Source organism: Lepidochelys kempii, chromosome 3 (genome assembly GCF_965140285.1).
Source record: "Lepidochelys kempii isolate rLepKem1 chromosome 3, rLepKem1.hap1, whole genome shotgun sequence".
Taxonomy (NCBI): domain Eukaryota; kingdom Metazoa; phylum Chordata; order Testudines; family Cheloniidae; genus Lepidochelys; species Lepidochelys kempii.
The window spans coordinates 110,688,686-110,707,507 of NC_136382.1; the positions used below are offsets into that span (position 1 = coordinate 110,688,686).

Here is an 18,822-nt window from a genome sequence, read left to right on the forward strand (position 1 = left end):
TTTCATTTGGGCCAGGACATTTGTCTGCCAGTGTTTTTTCCAAAACCCTGTATGGACCCGAGTCACCACAGCCTACACACCCTGGATGTCCGTTGAGCCCTGGCGTTCTATTTGGAGTGCATCAAGCCCTTTCATAAATCTGTGCAGCTGTTCGTGGCCATAGAAGAGAGGATGAACGGCCTCCCTGAGTCGGCGCAGCAGATCTCGTCTTGGATTACAAGCTGCATCCAGGCGTGCTGTGAGCTCGCAGGTGTTCTGGTCCTGGCGGTCAGGGCCCACTTGACCAGGGCGCAAGCGACTTCCACGGCTTTCCTGGCACAGGTCCCAATCCAGTAGATCTGCAGAGAGCCACCTGGTCCTCGGAGCACACCTCCACCACCCACTACGCGGTCAACCATCAGGCCAGAGAGGACGCGGCAGTTGGCAGAGCAGTCCTCTGAGCAGTTGTTCTGTGACTGCTACCCTCCTCCAGAGGTAAGCTTGTGATTCACCTAATGTGGAATGGATGTGAACAAGCACTCGAAGAAGAAAAAAACAGTTACTTACCTTCTCGTAACTGTTCTTCAAGATGTGGTGGTCACATCCATTTCCCACCCTCCTACCCCTCTGTCGGAGTTGCTGGCAAGAAGGAACTCGGGGGGGGTTAGGTTGGCAGCGGTATATATGCACGGTGCAGTGGTGCCACTCAGGGGGTCCCGACGGGAGCCGCTAAGGGAAAAAGTTTCCGATGCTTGTGCACGTGACGCGAGCACACCTAATGTGGAATGGACGTGAACAGCACCTCTCGAAGAACACCAGTTACGAGAAGGTAAGTAACCGGTTTTTTTTTTGTATATAAATACTTATTACAGGCAAGTGTTCAGTGCTGTCTCTAGTTAAGGTTCTCAGCTTCCTCTAATCTTGATGCCAAACTTTGCAAATTAGCTTGATGTGTACTAGTAATATTTTTGATCTGTTACGTCTTCAGATATTTTTCTCAAGATAGTTTGTTCACTTAAAATTTACTTTTAGCCAGTCCATAATTTCATCTAGTCTCAGAAGGGAAGCCTCTCCCTAGTTGGCCATCTTGGCTGCAAGAGGGCGATTTGACAGCTTGTACCTTTTAGGATTTCTTAGAATGTCTGGAGATGGTGCAGCATCCATAAATGTATTAAAAGAAAAGAGTTGTAGAATAATATCTGTCGAATGTTAAATGGGGGAGGGGGGGAAGCAATCCAGCTGCTGATGATTGTGGATTGTAGGAGGTGAGGAAGAGCGCTGTAAAGCTATGTACCCACCATCCTCCAGTGGCACCCATTCGTTCTAATTGCATTCAGTTTTAATATACATGTACATATGTATCTCTTAAAATTTGAAATATATGTATTTAAAGAGATTTTTGTATTACCTTATCTATTTTTTATTGTATTTTATTATGGTCCTCTTCATAAATTTGAATTTTACTCTGTAAAGAGCTACTGAATTGATTGGGTTTGGGTGGTCCTGTTTAAATCCATTACAATGTAATAGCTTTACTGTAAATAAAATGTAAATGTGGTCTCAGTTCTCCAGTGAGCTGCATATGAATAGCTCACTGAAGTTAATGGAGCTGGTGGCATGGGAAACACTGTGTCATAGAGAACTCTTTGCAGCATTAGGATTCTATGCAGCCATGTATAAATGGTGTTAAAAATGTGTGCATATAACATAAATAGAAGATGAAGGGTACATACACACCAAATACTGGAAGAAGGAAACAAACCATTTTCATACGGATAAAAGTACAGGGGAACATGATACCATCAATTTTGGGGACCCCTTCCTCACATTTATACGCAATTTAAGAATAAATTTGTCTAAAGAAGTAATTACATACTAAATCCCCATAAATTTATTTTCTGTTAATTTTAACTTGGAAATATGTATAATATTTTTCTTAGGTTTCTCCTCTTTTTTTTAAACAAATATTAATATGTCAGGCCCTGATCGTATAAAGACTTATATGTGTACTTAACTTTACACAATATAAAAAGTCTCATTGAAGTTTGTGGGGATACTCAGTGTGTGTAAAGTTAAGCACGTGCATAAATCTTTGCTGGATTGTGTGCTAATTTTCTAAAGAAAAATGATATATTCTGTAATTCAGTGGAATATAAAAATGAAACCTAGATATTAAACATATGAAATAATTTCTCTTAAACTTTGAGAATACTAATTTTTTTACATTATGCATAAAGTTCTGTACACTTACTCAAGGTAGTATAAAATAATATGATTCTGATGTCTTGCATTATTTGAGTACTAGTATGTGATCATGTAAAAAACATGGACTATCAAGGTACATGCAAAAGAGGGTGCAGTTTAGGTTGCATAAGCAACTTTCACTTTCATGTGCAAACTTCTGAGTACTTCACTTTGTAACCTCATAATTCTTTAAAGATAATTTTTGTCTGAGAATAAATATTTAACTACAAAGGGTGAAATATTACTTATGAGAATTCTATTGTGTGTAATAGTTAGATTCCCAAACAGCTAGAAGTTCCCAAATAATCTGAGAGGACTTTCCGCTAAGACACTATTTATTGATTTAGTTCCTGTCCAGAAATCTGTGTGTTTAGGTGCTGAGGTTACGAATTCTTTTTTCTATTTCTCCTTTTCATCCTACCAAGATAGTTTGGCTGATATGACAATTAGTTTAATATTTTATGCAGTAACAATGAAAAGCCCTGTGAAGGAGTAAGTACTTTCTTGGACAAGCTTGGGGGTTAGGCAATCTGTGAAGTCAGTTCTGAATTTCTGGTTATGAAGCTTCATAATTAAAACCAATCAATCTCTTTAATTGTTCAGTAACTTTTTAAACTCAGGACCAATTAAAGAGGGGGATGGGGAATGTTCATGCTCCGAATGAGACCTATACAGCATGAAATATTAATGTGATACATGTCATTCAGTGCCCCATTGCATCAGCTACCTATGACAGCCATAAGGTTATAAGAGCTGGTCTGCTGTCCTTAGCGACTTTGTATATCGTGATAGCTGCATTAAGGTTTCAGGTTCACATTAATGGTAATCCCCTTTAGATGGGCATTTTAACTCATTTAACCTTCTATTGTGTACCTGCAGGATCAGTGGGCTGTTAATGATGGACTCTAAGTCCCAACATCTGTTAGCTGAACCTGTATCTGGTTGCTCTATCAGGTACTTCATTAATCACTCCTGCCTATGTGCATGACCCGTCTGGGTTTACTGCTGCACCAGGGGGCAGGCACCCTGAGACAAGCCATATTAAAATGGGACTATATTTACTTCACAGGATGCTTAAGATCTCCCTGCATGTCAGACAGCAGCTTATTCCCAAGAGGATCAATCTCCTCCCCCTCATACTCTACAAAGAGCCTCTTAAGGCTTCCCATCAAACAAAGGACAAATCTCATAGCTAAAGAACTCCTGAGGTTGTCTAATCTTGAGGTGAGCCATTGTAATCTTTCACCTTGCCCATATCCCTTTCAGACACTGAGTCCAGATGGGTTTGGACAGGAAAGACAGTGGGGGCCTCTCAGCACAGATTTCAGATCTTCACCATTCACCCAAGGGTCCCTTCCAGTTCTCTGGATTTTTCTCTACTGTGCATTCCTGACACATAATCTCTGAGAGGAAGCAAGCCACAAACGAGTAAACCAATGGAGTCTTAGGTCTCCTTGTGGGATGAAGAACTGCTTCCACTCAGTGCCGGGAAATGTAATTTCCCACAAAATCTTAAGACCTTATACAGGCGAACAAGGCTGCATTTTAATGTACTTCAAAACAAATCCAGTCTGACTACCCTTCCAGAGATCATAGAAATATAGGGCTGGAAGGGACCTTGAGTCATCATCAAGTCCAGCACCAGTGCTATGGGGATCGCAAGGTTATTACATAGTGGGTCGTGAGCTGGCAGCCTCCACCCCAAACTCTGCTTTGCCTCCAGCATTTATAATGGTGGTAAATATTTTTAAAAGGGTTTTTAATTTATAAGGGGCGGTCACACTCAGAGGCTTCCTGTGTGAAAGGGATCACCAGTACAAAAGTTTGAGAAACACTGATCTAGACCATCCCTGACAGGTGTTTGTCCAACTTGTTTTTAAAAGCTTCCAATGATAGGGACTCTATGACCTCCCTTGGAGGCTGGTTCCAGACCTTAACTACTATCCTAGTTAGAAAGTTTTTCCTAATATCTAACCTAAATCTACTTTGCTGCAGATTAAGCCCATATACTTCTTGTCCTACTTTCAGTGGACATGGAAAACAACTGAACATCATCCTTTTGATAACACGTTGGAAGACTGGTGTCCAGTCCCCCCATGTCGTCTTTTCTCAAGACTAAACATGCCCAGCTTTTTTAACCTTTCCTCATAGGTCAGGTTTTCTAAATCTTCTTTTATCATTTTTTGTTAGTCTCCTCTACACTCTTTTAAATATGTCCACATCTTTTTCTAAAATGTGTTGCCCAGAATTGGACACTGAACTCCAGTTGGGACCTCACCGGTGCTGAGTGGGATAATTACTTCCTATATGTTATATGCAACAATCCTTTCAATATACCCCAGAATCATATAAGCCTTTTTTTGCAGCTGCATCATATTAATGGCTCACAGTCAGTTTGTGATCTGCTATAACTCCCAGATCCTTTTCACCAGTTCTTCCCCATTTTGTAGTTGTACATTTAATTTTTCCTTCCTAAGTGAAGTACTTCGCACTTGTCTTTATTGAATTTCATCTTGTTGAATTCAGACCAGTTCTCCACGTTGTCAAGGTAATTTTGAGTTTTAAACCTGTCCTCCAAAGTGCTTGCAATCCTTCCCAGCTTGGTGTCATCTGCAAAGTTTGTAAATGTACTCTCTATTCCATTATCCAAGTCATTAATGAAAATATTGACTAGAACCACACCCAGGACTGACCTCTGCACCCCACTAGGTACACCCTCCCGGTCTGACAGCAAACCGTTGATAACTACTGTTTGAGTGTAGTCTTTCAACCACCTTATAGTAATTTCATCTAGACCACCTTTCCCTCAGTTCCACATGACATTCTCATAAGCAAATATGTCCAACACAGTTCTAAAATCAAGGTATATCATGTGTTCTGCTTCCCCCTTACCACTCAGTCAGTAATCCTATCAAAGAAGGAAATTGTTTGTTTGGCATGATATGTTCTTGACAAATGCATGCTGACTATTCCTTATAAACTTATTGTCCTTGAGGTGCTTACAAATTGATTGTTAGATAATTTGTTCCAGTATCTTTCCAGATATTGAAGTTAGTCTGGCTGGTCTATTATTCCCCAGGTCCTCCTTGTTCCCCTTTTTAAAGATAGATACTATGTTTGCCCTTCTCGAGTCTTCTGGGACCTCTTCCATCCTCCAGAAGTTCTCAAAGATAATTGCTAATAGCTCCAAGCTTGCTTCAGCTAGTTCCTTAAGTACCCTAGGGTGAATTTCATTAGGCCCTGCTGATTTGAATACATCTGATTTACCTAAATGTTCTTTAATCTGTTCTTTCCCTATTTTGTCTTGCATTCCTTCCCCCTGTTAATATTAATTGGGTTGAGTATTGGGTCATCATTAACCTTTTTAGTGAAGACTGAAGCAAAACTGGCATCAAGCATCCCAGCTTTCTCTTCCCTAACAAAGATCCTTCAAAGAGTAATTTTTCTATGCAAGGACCTATTGATAGGAAGGTGGAATCTTCACTGAGAAGAAAGGAAAAAGGCACCTCTGCAGCCTTCAGAGCTTTTATAGCATTGACTTGCCTCATGCAGTGAGTTCTGGAGTAGACAGTGGGAGAGGAGGGAGATCCGTGCATCTATGAATGCTCAGTGGGAGGAGGGCAAATGCGGGTTCAATATGGGATAAGGATACATGTGGCTTTAGACAGCTACTCATAATTTGAGTACTCAGGTGACCCATGCTAAGGTGCTTTGCTGAACAGGATGCTTTCCTGAATCAAAGGCATTTAAATAATAAAGCAATTAGTAAATTTTTAAGGTGGCTCCTGTATGTAAAAAATCATGTAGGAATGTATGTACGTAGCACAGAATGTTGATAGACCAGAATTTTCATGTGGAGGTTGGTTGCTCACAATCAGTTACTTTATTTGAAAACATCATCTAGCTTCCAGACGTAACCAGTATTGTTAAATCAGTTGGATTTACAGAGAGGATGAGCTGTTCAAATGTAATGGTCTAAAACTCAGATAGTATAGTGCCGATATTGCTTCATACCCTTTTACCCCCAGACTTTTGATACTGAGGTGCGCTTTGAGTAGAGTGTGAAACTTCCACTTCCAGAGGTTTGTTTTTGTGGCTTGTGTATTATCTGTTTAGTTGAGTGATCTTGAACTCTTGCTAGCAAGTATGTCCCCGGAGGCTTTTTTTTTAAATGTCAACATTTCTGAAGTGAGAAATTGTGCTCCCAAGAAAGATCAGTCGAGATGAACCCAGTTGCCATAGAGTTCCTGTGGAGCCAACGGACAGTCTGATCCTGAAACTAGAAAAATGCTGAATCACCCGATAAAGCATTTAATTTCTCCTCCCTCCCCCCAGCAAGGGCAAACATTTTGATTCTTTGTGTGCCTGTGATCTCAGTAAGGTTGCTTTATGTGGAAGAGGAAAAATCCCTGGAAGTATCCCAGTTTAGAAACCTGACACAACTCTCTGCTAAGCTGCCAGTGTTTGCCTGATGCATTTCCAACTTCTGGTTCGATCCTGATTGGAAAGTGTTCGGTGAGTTTTTTTAACTCACTGATGCAGCTAGCTCAATATGCAACCATGAGATAAGCGCTCAAGAAGATGGAGCTAGTATTTGGAATGGGCAAGTTTGAGGGAAACAACTCTTGGATTAGATAGGCCTGGGAAGAAAGCTTAGACTTGGGTTTCATATAGTATTACTTAAGAGTTACCTTTCTGTTACTAAACCAGGGCCAAGGAAGGGGAAGACTTTAACACTCAATAAATGTATACTTTTGTTAGGCGTGGGATGGACTCTACCCACTTAGGATTGTATACGCTTATTCTATACGCTTATTCTATAGAATGGCTGATAGTCTTTCCTGAAATATTGATGATATGCTATGTGTCCCTTGCCCACCCATACTGAAACAAAGTTTATTTGAAATATATATTGTCTGGAGAAGCATAAATCAGGAGTTTATAGCTTTTGTAAAACTTTCCCTGAGTGTTTTTCTAGCTGGATCTTCAGTGTGAAGGCATTTTTTTAAAATCGCTTTCAATTTCAAGAGGATGGTTCTCATTTAGATTTTCTTCCTACCTTGCTATACCCCATGATTTAGCTGAGATAAAGGCAAATGAATTCTTAAATTGCAGGAGGAAATTAGTGGACTAAAGTCCTTGAGATTACTCCCCTCCCTCACCCCCAAGATTTAGAAAATTATTTGACATGAACAAATGATCATTTTACAGATTGAAAGGGAATTTGCTGCTGGTATTCATGCTGTTCTCTTCCTGATACACTGGTGTTGACATTTAATTGGGTCAGAACACAGCCACCAGAGGCTCATAAGTAATATTCTCTCATAGTTAAGTAAAGCTCTCCATTTTTCCTCTTATTCTGTATTTGTTGTTCATCTTACTTAAAAAGACCTCAGGATTTCGTAAATGTGAGCAATTTCTTTTGCAGTAGTTAAGTAGAAAATTTGCGCACTCACTGATTGCATAGATTTAACTCGGATGAGCACGAAAAACTGACACAGCAATCTCAATACTCAAATGAAAAAGCCTGTTTCCAGAATTCAGTGTGTATGGCAAGAGTGGTTTGAAATGCTGGATTTCCCTGACCAACAGGATGTTTATTTGCAAAGATGGGAATACAGTGGAAGCTTGATTAACTGAGGTACCTTATTGTATAAAATGTATGCTCTGAGTGAGTATTCTCCATTCGTATTGAAGATGTGTATTTTGTAAGGAGAGATGCCCAGATCCTCAAAGGTATTTAGGTGCTTATCTCCCTTGACAGCAATAAGGGTTAGACTCCTTAGATATCTTTGAGGATATGGGTCAAAACGTTTAATAAACCTGTCCTTTCAGCAGTGAAATTAGAGATGGAAAAGACAATTAGGTCATCCAGTCACCTCTTCCAAGGCAATAGCTCAACCACTTGATCTTTGATTTGCTTTTTATCTGTTGGTGCTTAAGATAAAGTTGGGCACCAAATTTCCATGCTTACAATTTTTTAAAAAGAAAAACACCAGATTTACATGAGATTTAGTTGGAGTGAGCCAACTTGCAAGGGACATAATTACGTGAGGCAGAAATTACCGTTCCTCCCCAGGCCTTGTTGGGTCTGCATCTCCACATTTAAGGAGGAGAAAAGCTGAATATATAAAGCAGTAGTGTAGTAATATACATACACCACTCTGGTGTGTTTACCCATTGAATGATGCGTGAAAAGGGGGAAATAACTTTTCAGTGATTGCAGCCAGCTGTAATTAGGTGTACTCTGCAGGAACTGCTTCAGGAGCTTGAACAGCACCGCGAGGAATTCACTGCTTTGCAGAAGAAGAGCAGCAACCTGTCCCAATATGGCCCAGTTGGCGAAGCAGAGCACACTGTTTGTCAGCGCTGGCAACAAGTTGAAACCCAGTTTGCTGTATGTCAACAGATGCAGTTCAAATCCCAGGTAAGCTTTTTTTCTAATGGAAGGTAAACAATTGTATGTTATAATGCAGCAGGACAGAAAGATAAGTCAAAAGAACTATCCATTTGAATGAAATCCAGAGCCTTGCATTTGGCCAGTGCATACTGGCATGCGTGCTGCAATAATTTGTAGCATCCTTCATCCTCTGCCATGGAGGTAGCTGCAGAACCACAGCATGTGGGTTAGTGCACCTTAGTTGTCCTACATGACTTTTAGGCATTTGTCCATTCTCAGTCTTCTTTTACACCTTGTGCTCTGCTGAGGAAAGATTTTGAAGAGAGCAAGGATGATGATGCAGATGATGCAAAGAGACTGCCCTCTCCTTCTGCAGCAGAAGCACACTGGTTCCAAGGCCGGGGAGACCTGCATGGCTGCAGAAGAGAGAGCTGGATTTATGTCTTCAGAATTAAATCACTGAAGTTGGTGAAGTAATAAAGCATGTGAACAAAATGAACATATAGGGACACCCTGAAAATAGTAGCATGCACATGTACTGGTTTATAAATTTTCTAGATCTGTCTGTCACGACAGAATTGTGCAGTCAGCATATGCGTAATTGTTGCGAGTTTTTTCTAACAGTGCCTATCCACTATTGTGATACTGCATCAAAGGTCATTATTGATATCTGATAGAGGTCTATAAAATCATGACCAGTGTGGAGGGTGTAAAAAAGGAAGTGTTGTTTACTCCTTCTCAGCTCCCAGACTGCTGCGCTGGGCATCACAACATGGGAGTAGATGGCCAGCCCTCTGTGGAGAAAGAGGTGGTTAGGGACTATTAAGAAAAGCTGGACATGCACAAGTCCATGGTGCTGGATGCGCTGCATCCAAGAGTGCTAAAGGAATTTGCAGCTGTGATTGCAGAGCCATTGGCCATTATCTTTGAAAACTCGTGGCAAACGGGGGAAGTCCCAGATGACTGGAAAAAGGCTAATGTAGTGCCAATCTTTAAAAAAGGGAAGGAGGAGGATCTTGGGAACTACAGGCCAGTCAGCCTCACATCAGTCCCCGGAAAAATCATGGAGCAGGTCCTCAAGGAATCAATCCTGAAGCACTTGCATGAGAGGAAAGTGATCAGGAACAGTCAGCATGGATTCACCAAGGGAAGGTCATGCCTGACTAATCTAATTGCCTTCTATGATGAGATTACTGGTTCTGTGGATGAAGGGAAAGCAGTGGATGTATTGTTTCTTGACTTGAGCAAAGCTTTTGACACGGTCTCCCACAGTATTCTTGTCAGCAAGTTAAAGTATGGGCTGGATGAATGCATTATAAGGTGGGTAGAAAGTTGGCTAGATTGTCAGGCTCAACGGGTAGTGATCAATGGCTCCATGTCTAGTTGGCCGGTGTCAAGTGGAGTGCCCCAGGGGTCAGTCCTGGGGCCGGTTTTGTTCAATATCTTCATAAATGATCTGGAGGATGGTGTGGATTGCACTCGCAGCAAATTTGCGGATGACACTAAACTGGGAGGAGTGGTAGATACGCTGGAGGGCAGGGATAGGATACAGAGGGACCTAGGCAAATTGGAGGATTGGGCCAAAGGAAACCTGATGAGGTTCAATAAGGATAAGTGCAGGGTCCTGCACTTAGGACGGAAGAACCCAATGCACAGCTACAGACTAGGGACCGAATGGCTAGGCAACAGTTCTGCAGAAAAGGACCTGGGGTGACAGTGGATAAGAAGCTAGATATGAGTCAGCAGTGTGCCCTTGTTGCCAAGAAGGCCAATGGCATTTTGGGATGTATAAATAGGGGCATAGCAAGCAGATCGAGGGACGTGATCGTTCCCCTCTATTCGACATTGGTGAGGCCTCATCTGGAGTACTGTGTCCAGTTTTGGGCCCCACACTACAAGAAGGATGTGGATAAATTGGAGAGAGTCCAGTGAAGGGCAACAAAAATGATTAGGGGTCTGGAACACATGAGTTATGAGGAGAGGCTGAGGGAACTGGGATTGTTTAGTCTGCAGAAGAGAAGAATGAGGGGGGATTTGATAGCTGCTTTCAACTACCAGAGAGGTGGTTCCAGAGAGGATGGTTCTAGACTATTCCCAGTGGACAGGACAAGGAGTAATGGTCTCAAGTTGCAGTGGGGGAGGTTTAGGTTGGATATTAGGAAAAACTTTTTCACTAGGAGGGTGGTGAAACACTGGAATGCGTTACCTAGGGAGGTGGTAGAATCTCCTTCCTTAGAAGTTTTTAAGGTCAGGCTTGACAAAGCCCTGGCTGGGATGATTTAATTGGGGATTGGTCCTGCTTTGAGCAGGGGGTTGGACTAGATGACCTCCTGAGGTCCCTTCCAACCCTGATATTCTAGAACACAAGAACGAGGGGCCACCAAATGAAATTAATAGGCAGCAGGTTTAAAACAAACAAAAGGAAGAATTTCTTCATACAACTCACAGTCAACCTGTGAAACTCATTTCCAGAGGAAGTTATGAAGGCCAAGATTATAAAGAAGAACTAGATAAACTCCTGGAGGATAGGTCCATCAATGACTATTAGCTAGGATGGGCAGGGATGGTGTCCCTAGCCTCTGTTTGCCAGAAGCTGGGAATGGGCGATAGGGGATGGATCACTTGATGGTTACCTGTTTTGTTCATTCCCTCTGGGGCACCTGGCATTGGCAATTGGCATTGGAAGACAGGATACTGGGCTAAATGGACCTTTGGTCTGACCCAGTATGGCTGTTCTTATGATTATTTTAAGCCCCTATGTTTTAACTATGCTCTCAATTGCATTAGACCCAATTTTGTGCTTGTACATCATGATTTTTTTTTTGTGCATGATAAATGGCTGAGACATAACATGTTATGAATTAGTAGTCTTGTGGCAGTGCCCTGACGGTCCAGTTTCAGTCCAGTGCTAGCACTGCAGTTTGGCATCCTTCCTTAGAAGTGTTCAGTACCTGAGATAAATTTCATTCAACAGCTAGGTGCCCTTCTGTGGTTCTTTTACTCTTGACCACGCAGATTATGCCCACTGGGTTCTAGTAGATTTGAACAACGTGTTTAAGGTGCCCAGAAATATCCAGACATTGAATTCAACTTTAAGCTTGACAAGTTCATAGAGTGAAAGACCCAAGTGTGTTTTCTCAGCCACTGCTATTGATCAAACACAGAATTATTATATCAAGGGAGAAGGAGAGCTGTTTGTTTGTCTCACTGACCATTGAAGTACATTTGGGTAGTGGATGATGAGGAGGCCAGATGTCGTTTGAGTGATTTGAGCAACTGTAAGAGATTTAGCCGCACAATGGGAGGAAGAAAATGCAAAATATCACAGATGAACAGCAGCTATGCAGAAATCAATTGCAAAAGTTGCCAATTTTCCTTCAGTCTTCCTGAGATTGAATAACTGGTCTGTTCATTTGGAGTGGAGCACAAAAAGCTGATCTTCCTCAATACTGTTCTAAGGATTGCAGACCCAGCTGCGGAAGAGACCTTTTGTAAGTAGAGGTATTTTTTGAAGATCACTTTTAATAGCTTAAGGAAAGAAAAAATGCCACTTCATGCTGTTACTGGTGCAGTTAATTACCCTGCTTTGGTAGCTGAACACCTGAAGTGAGTTTACCAAAAACCCCAATCATGAATTTTAGAGTAACTTTGAATTTTTTTATGGTTTATATATAGAGTGGTAGACACAGGATGAAAATTTAGATGAATTCTTCTGATATGTGTTTCTACCATCATGCTAATTGGCAGCAAACCTTAATGTTGGTACTAAGAGTGATCTATTCAATATGTCTACACAATTCAGCGGAGGCAATATTAAAGGCATTGAAGTTACTAATGTTCTCGCTGCTGTCATTACAAAGAACACTTTTTAGAATATTACAGTCAGCATCACTTCACCTTCTCCCCTACTTCCCCCCAAAGTACCTTGTGGGACTGTTATATATTTTAAAAGGTACAAGTAGATTTGGCATTGAATTGGAGTTCAAATAGGACACTGGTTCTGTAGGCACTTCAATAAACTGGCACAACCTCTTACTTATAAGAGAGAACTCTTCCATTTCCTCTCCAATTTCCTTACTAAGCCATTTGATCAAAACACAAAGGAACTTGCAAATAATATAGAGCTCTGATACTCATTGCACCATCAGGCAGTTTTGTCAGCTCATTTGCTTCATGTAAGCATGATAGTGTGTTCTACATACAGCAGGTGAAGTAGAGAATGTTCATTGCAAGATTTTAATTTTTATGGTTTATGTTAAAGCTCTGGTGTTTTCAGTGTCCTCTGACAACACAGTGTCCTCTGTCCCTTAACAAGCTTTTGAAACAGGAAACCATTTCCAGGATGCTTCAGCCCATGGAAAATCTGCTTCATATACCTGTGACTACTGTCTTTTCCAGATATGGCAACGATGTAACCTAGGCCACCTGGAGCTAATTTCCAGGAACTCTCCAGTGCACTTATGTCATCTATATCACATGCCATAGAAGAAAGCTGCATTTTACCACCTCCAGTGCTTCCCTCTCTGCTAACTAGAAATTCACCCAAACAGATTCTGGTCTATAGGAGCCACATCAGATGATTCCAGAGGCCCCAGAAGTTGCTAATCTTTTGTGGCTGGAAAATGGATACAGTGGATGCTGTATACATACAAATATGGCACTCGGTTGCAGTATTTTGTCATTATGAGGGAAAGTGAGGCACTTTGATGCTGGAAACCATGTAAGCATCTTTCAGCAAGAATATTTAGTACTTGCTGGAAAAGTGCTCACATGCTTTTAAATCCTTTTAGGGCCTTAGTCATCCCATGCAAAGCTTAAAACTTACGAGAGGATATTTAAAAATTCTTTAGGGAGCAAAATGTGCTAAGAAGACGGGGAGGAAAAATGGTGGGATGTGCTGGAGTAAATTTACAACTGTGTTTTGTCTTCAGTAAAGCACTGACAACCAGGAAAGCAGAGACTATCTTTTCTTTCCATTTGTTGCCTGTAAACATGAGTCCAGGGAGAAAGTGTTATGGCATGAGGTACAAAAATGAAGGTGGGAGAACTAAAAAGATTTTTTTTTAAAAGGATTTAAAAAATAAATTAATTAATTGCTGGTATAATCCTGATATTGGGTAATTTTGAGAATGATAGAAAGAACTCTTATGTCTTTTGTTTTTAATTTAGAAAATGCCTACTCTGAATATAGTAGAAATTTTTCATTTGTAACAGTAGCCTTTTTGTTTTGGATTTTTCTTTTTCCAAAATGCATTAAATTGAGAAGAATAAATAATTAAATGACCTTTTATGTTTCTTTAGGCGATCCCTGTCCTGAGGTTAAAAGGCAACTATCCATCAGGAATTATGGCTTCTCCTTTCCCTAATGAATACCTCGTTGAAATTAACGGAGTTTTGCTGGCTATGGCCGATGTTGAACTGTTGCTGAATGCACCAGAGCTAAACACTGGTGTCTATGAGGACTTCTCTACTCAGGAAGACTCATTGAAGGTATTGCAAATTTAAGTGTTGTATTGCAAAAAGAGCAACAAAAAAGGATGAAAACCAAGAAATGATTCAGTGGTTACATTTTCAACTTGTGTAGTGTACTGGTTCAATATATATCGTGAAGAAAATAATAAATAAATCCTACTTGTGTCCTTCCCACTGTAGCTGCTGTTCGTAACTGTCACGTGTCAGTGCATATTTTCTCTCTCTCTGTTTGGAACACTCAAGTTTGAAATGGCAAGTAGAGATGTGAGAAGTGGTTGTTTTCTTTCAGTGAAATTTTACAGTTGTCTGTTTAAAATGTTGACTGCTACAGGGATTCCAATTTTTTTCACAATGTGATCAACATCTTATTTCAAGAGAGAGAGCCTAATGGGTAAACTTCCCTTCCACTGTCTCAATCGTGATTTCATACACATATCCCTGTAGTAACCGTAGCTGTTAGTTGGAAAAGTATTAGGAAAGTATTTGTTCATAGCTGAGTTTACTGCAAATAAGGTTTAACTTTAAGCATGAAAATACTTCTGTCCCAATTCAGTAAAGCACCTAAGCCCATAACTCATTCCAATTGAAGTCAATTGGACTACTTACATACTTAGTTAATTGTTGTTTTTGAAAAAGTAACTTGCTGGGTAAAATTTTCCAAAGCACCTGAGACCATTTTCAGAAGTGAATTAGATACTTAGGAGTCTTAAGTCCCGTTTACTTTATAAGTTTTTGAAACTTATAGCTGGTCTCCTTTTATTTTTCATTTCATTCCTCATCCCACATATACGTCTCTGTTCCATTCATGTTTTTTTGCCTTTTGATGTTTCCCATTCACTGCACAAGCTTCCCTTTGTAGCAATGTCCCCTAACAGAGGTAGCTAAGCTGACTGCTGCTTCTGCTTGTTGCCTGCTGCTTGTATACATGTCCTGGTGCGTCTTTGTAATTTCTTTACGAAGTTCTATAAAAGCAGCTGGAAACAAGGAGAAAGATATAGCAACATGTGACTCACCAGCTCTCTACAGACCTCAGTCTGAGGACTTCTGGACTAGTACCATTTATTAGTTTTTGGAGCAAGGGAGAATTAAAATTGCTGAACTGTTTCACTGAGAAAAGCAATTACTGGTACTCACCCAAAGGTTTTCAAAAGCATACATAACTATAACATCATGCCTTGTCAGGGTGGGGTGTTTTAATCCATTGTGATGATGCTGCTGTTTTCAGTCCCTATTCCCTCCTTGCTGTATATGTGCACCCACCGAGGAGGAATTCCAGTGATGGTAGTAATACTGTATGGGTTTAAAAAGGCTCATCATAGTTTTAAGTAATAGTGTCCCATACATTTTTCTTTTTGACAATCTCACATTATTTAAAATACATTTGGAAAAAAAAACAGCATGCAGACTTGTATGGGATTTGTGGAAATGATGAAACTACAATTGATAAATACAAGGCAATTCTGCTATTTCATCCATATGCCATTGTATCTAGATCATGAAGTCTCAAAATAGTGCCAGAACTGTGTAATGTTCTGTAACACCTAGACACAATACTGCAATATCTTTGGAATTGGCAGTATTAACTCTGAAATCTTTTTGTTCTTTAAAGTTAAAATGTTCACATTACTTTAATGCAGTTCGGGGTATGTCAGGTAAGGTGGGGAGTAATTTAAACTATCCCTTTTCTTATGAGACGAGGAAGAAAGAGATAAATTAACCTTCAGTGTATTGCAAGTGCAGTCTTTGCTCAAAAGAATAAGAGAAAAAGTGAGGTTCATTCTAATACTACTTGTTCCCTTAACTTAAAAAACGATTGGCTTTAAATATCTGTTGTCGTCTTATAAGCTTGTGGAAAGGATCGATTAAAAAGGTGCAACTGAAAACAGTTTTTCTCTGTTGATTTATCAACTGCTGGTGCTCTTCCCATGATAGCCAGTGTCTTCCATTTCTGGTTATTCAACTGGCAATATTCACAATGTTTTTTGAAGGGGCTATTGACTATTCTTGTTTCCTGCTGGTGTTGACTTTACTAACGGGTTGGTGCCATCACTGTGCTTGTAGAACATAAAAGACGTTTTGGATAAACTTGGGGACCAGATTGCAGTCATTCATGAGAAACAACCTGATGTTATACTGGAAGCATCTGGACCTGAAGCAATTCAAATAGGAGATGCACTAACACAGCTGAATGCAGAGTGGGACAGGATTAATAGGATGTACAATGATCAGAAGTGGTAAGTCTGTTTGATTTTATAGGAATATATTTTAATGTGAATAGTGGTAACTGTTTTATGTTTGTAGAATTTTAACTATTTACAAAACTTAATCAAAGAGTTTAATCAGCACGTTTCCTATTTCAATGCTGCAAAATAATTTTGAACATTATTTAACACTGGCTATCATACAAACTGTATTGCGGTTTTTATTAAAAAAAATCCGCCTTAGCTAGAATATCTTAAATGATTGGTTTACTTGATAGTGTAGAATATTCTTACATTATAGCAAAATGTTTGCAACTTTTATTTTGTAAGGATATTACAAAGCTCTGGTTTAATAGAGAATGTGTTGAATGGGATATGTTTTCAAAAAGTTTTTATGAGTTGTCTTTTATGTATATTAAATGTTTGGTAAAATGCTATACACCTGTGGCACTGTGTGCATGATAAACAGCAATAATCTGTGATGTAAATGTTTTTACATTGAAATGTGGCTGAATAAGAAGAAATTGCTTCCAGCTGAGTGATCCTGAAAGAACAATTAAGTAAATGTATAAGAAAACAGATGAGATCTCCTATGTTTAGTTTAACATGAACAATAATAAATTTTCAGATATTTTAAACTTTTCTGATTGGCTAAGCATGTTAGAACTACAGTTTTTGAGTACAAGTTAAATTTCATGTATTTTCACTGAGCAAATATGAATGTTTTCAATTCTTTAAAAAAAAATCTTAAACTGAAAGCTAACTGTTGGACACAATTGTAGGATGTTTTACACTTAAAAGATAATTTAATAGCTGGCTGTTACAGTTAATCACTTGTAAAACTGCTATATTGTTTGAAATGCACGGACCATTTTTATAAGAAGTTTCCATTGTGGTTGTAAAACGGTGAAAATGTTCTAATGGAATTCAGGAAGTTATCATTAATTAAACTGGAAGGGTCTGATCTTGCTAACATTTAATACTAAGGATTGCGATTTCTTTAATCAGTAGTTCCCAAGTTGAACTGGGCTGTACTAGTAAATTTAAAGTATTGAAAGAGCTCATTTGTAGTTGCAGCATTTAAAAGGGGAGAGAATGGAGGTAACAAGAATGGATAACTATGCAAATGAAGTCTTGAACACTTTTTTTAAACCCTCACCCTGTAAAACATGCACATCTTATAACACGTGAAGAAATTTAAAAATACTACTCCCCATCCTCCTCTGTCAATTTGTTACATAAAGGGATGTCTTTATGCATGCTGCTTCTTCTCTGTATGGTGTGTGTGTGTATATATATATATAGGGTGCCAGTCATGGTAGTATTTTGACTGATATACTATACACATGACTGAAATATATATATATATAATTTTTATTTTCTTTCATCCTTGCTTTGTTGGCACATAATATATTTTTCTGGATTTTTTTTTTTTGGTGACATAATTAAAAGCAAGTACCATTGTTGTCTCTTTTTAAAAAAAAAAAGTCAGTAAAATCCTATTTAATTTCATAGAATATCAGTAAGGCTGCGAATCTGTCATGGAGGTCTCAAAGTCACAGATTCTGTGTCTTTCACGGACCTCTGTGACTTCTGCAGCACTTGCACCAGCTCCTTTGACATCATCTGAACTGATCACTTTATCAGCATTCCAACCACCTGAATCCTCATTTTTGTTGTATTCGTGGGTGTCTCCCAGTCCACGTTGAGCACCAATGGGACTGCTCTTCCCTATTCTGAAGAAATCTACATTTCTTCTCTGGTCTCTGAAAGGGAGGAAACTCTATTGCTTTAGAAGTCTTCAGTTTGCCCTATTAGACCTGTTATTGGAGAGACAGGATCTAAGAAACAGGGCTAGTTTTTTTTATGAAGAGGCACCAGCATGGTGTCTCCCACCATGGATGACTCAGGCAGTGCAGTGTCTTACTGGTCTTGGGGTGCGCTGAAGGATTCTAAATCTTACTCTAAAAGAGAGTCTACTCCTCCCCCAGTGCAGGAAACCTCTACCCATGATCCTGCTACCATCCCTTCACCCACTGTACTGGACCCTATGGAGGAAGGAGAAATGATGAAGGAACCTCTGGATGTTCCCTACCCATAGTTAATTATCTTCTGCAGATGAAGCCATCACTCCAAAGTGGACATCTCCTCTTTTCCCCTCCTCCCCCACCCCACACCGAAGGACCTTAGAGGTCTTCCAGAACCTCATGGCGAGGGTAGCCACTTCTTTAGGAATGTACATGGAAATTGTGCAAGAAAACCTGCACAGCATCCTTGATGTTTTACCAACTCCTGCCCACAGAAAGGGGTTCTCTTCCTATTAATAAAGCCTTTCTGGAGCTGGCAAAAACCCTCTGGCAGACTTCTCTATATCACCTAAGGTCAAGTGTGTGGACAGACAATATCAAATCGATCAAAAAGATTTTGATTTTTTTCCATCCAGTTTCTGATTCCTTGGTGGTCATGGTCATTAATGAATGATCCCATTAGTCCCATCCAAAAGACAAAGAATTCAAGAGGCTGGAT

The 18,822-nt window shown here is 39.8% G+C and overlaps 1 protein-coding gene across 9 annotated transcripts in view; it reads left to right on the forward strand.

The window, feature by feature from the left end:
* UTRN (utrophin) overlaps nt 1-18,822 on the forward strand; it is a 587,274-nt gene that overhangs the window by 224,799 nt on the left and 343,653 nt on the right. For all 9 annotated transcript variants that reach the window (XM_073337527.2, XM_073337525.2, XM_073337526.2 and 6 more), the window contains 3 exons: nt 8,477-8,650; nt 13,925-14,113; nt 16,157-16,329. In XM_073337527.2, the coding sequence (XP_073193628.2) occupies nt 8,477-8,650; nt 13,925-14,113; nt 16,157-16,329 (536 nt within the window). The remainder of the gene's footprint in view (nt 1-8,476; nt 8,651-13,924; nt 14,114-16,156; nt 16,330-18,822) is intronic.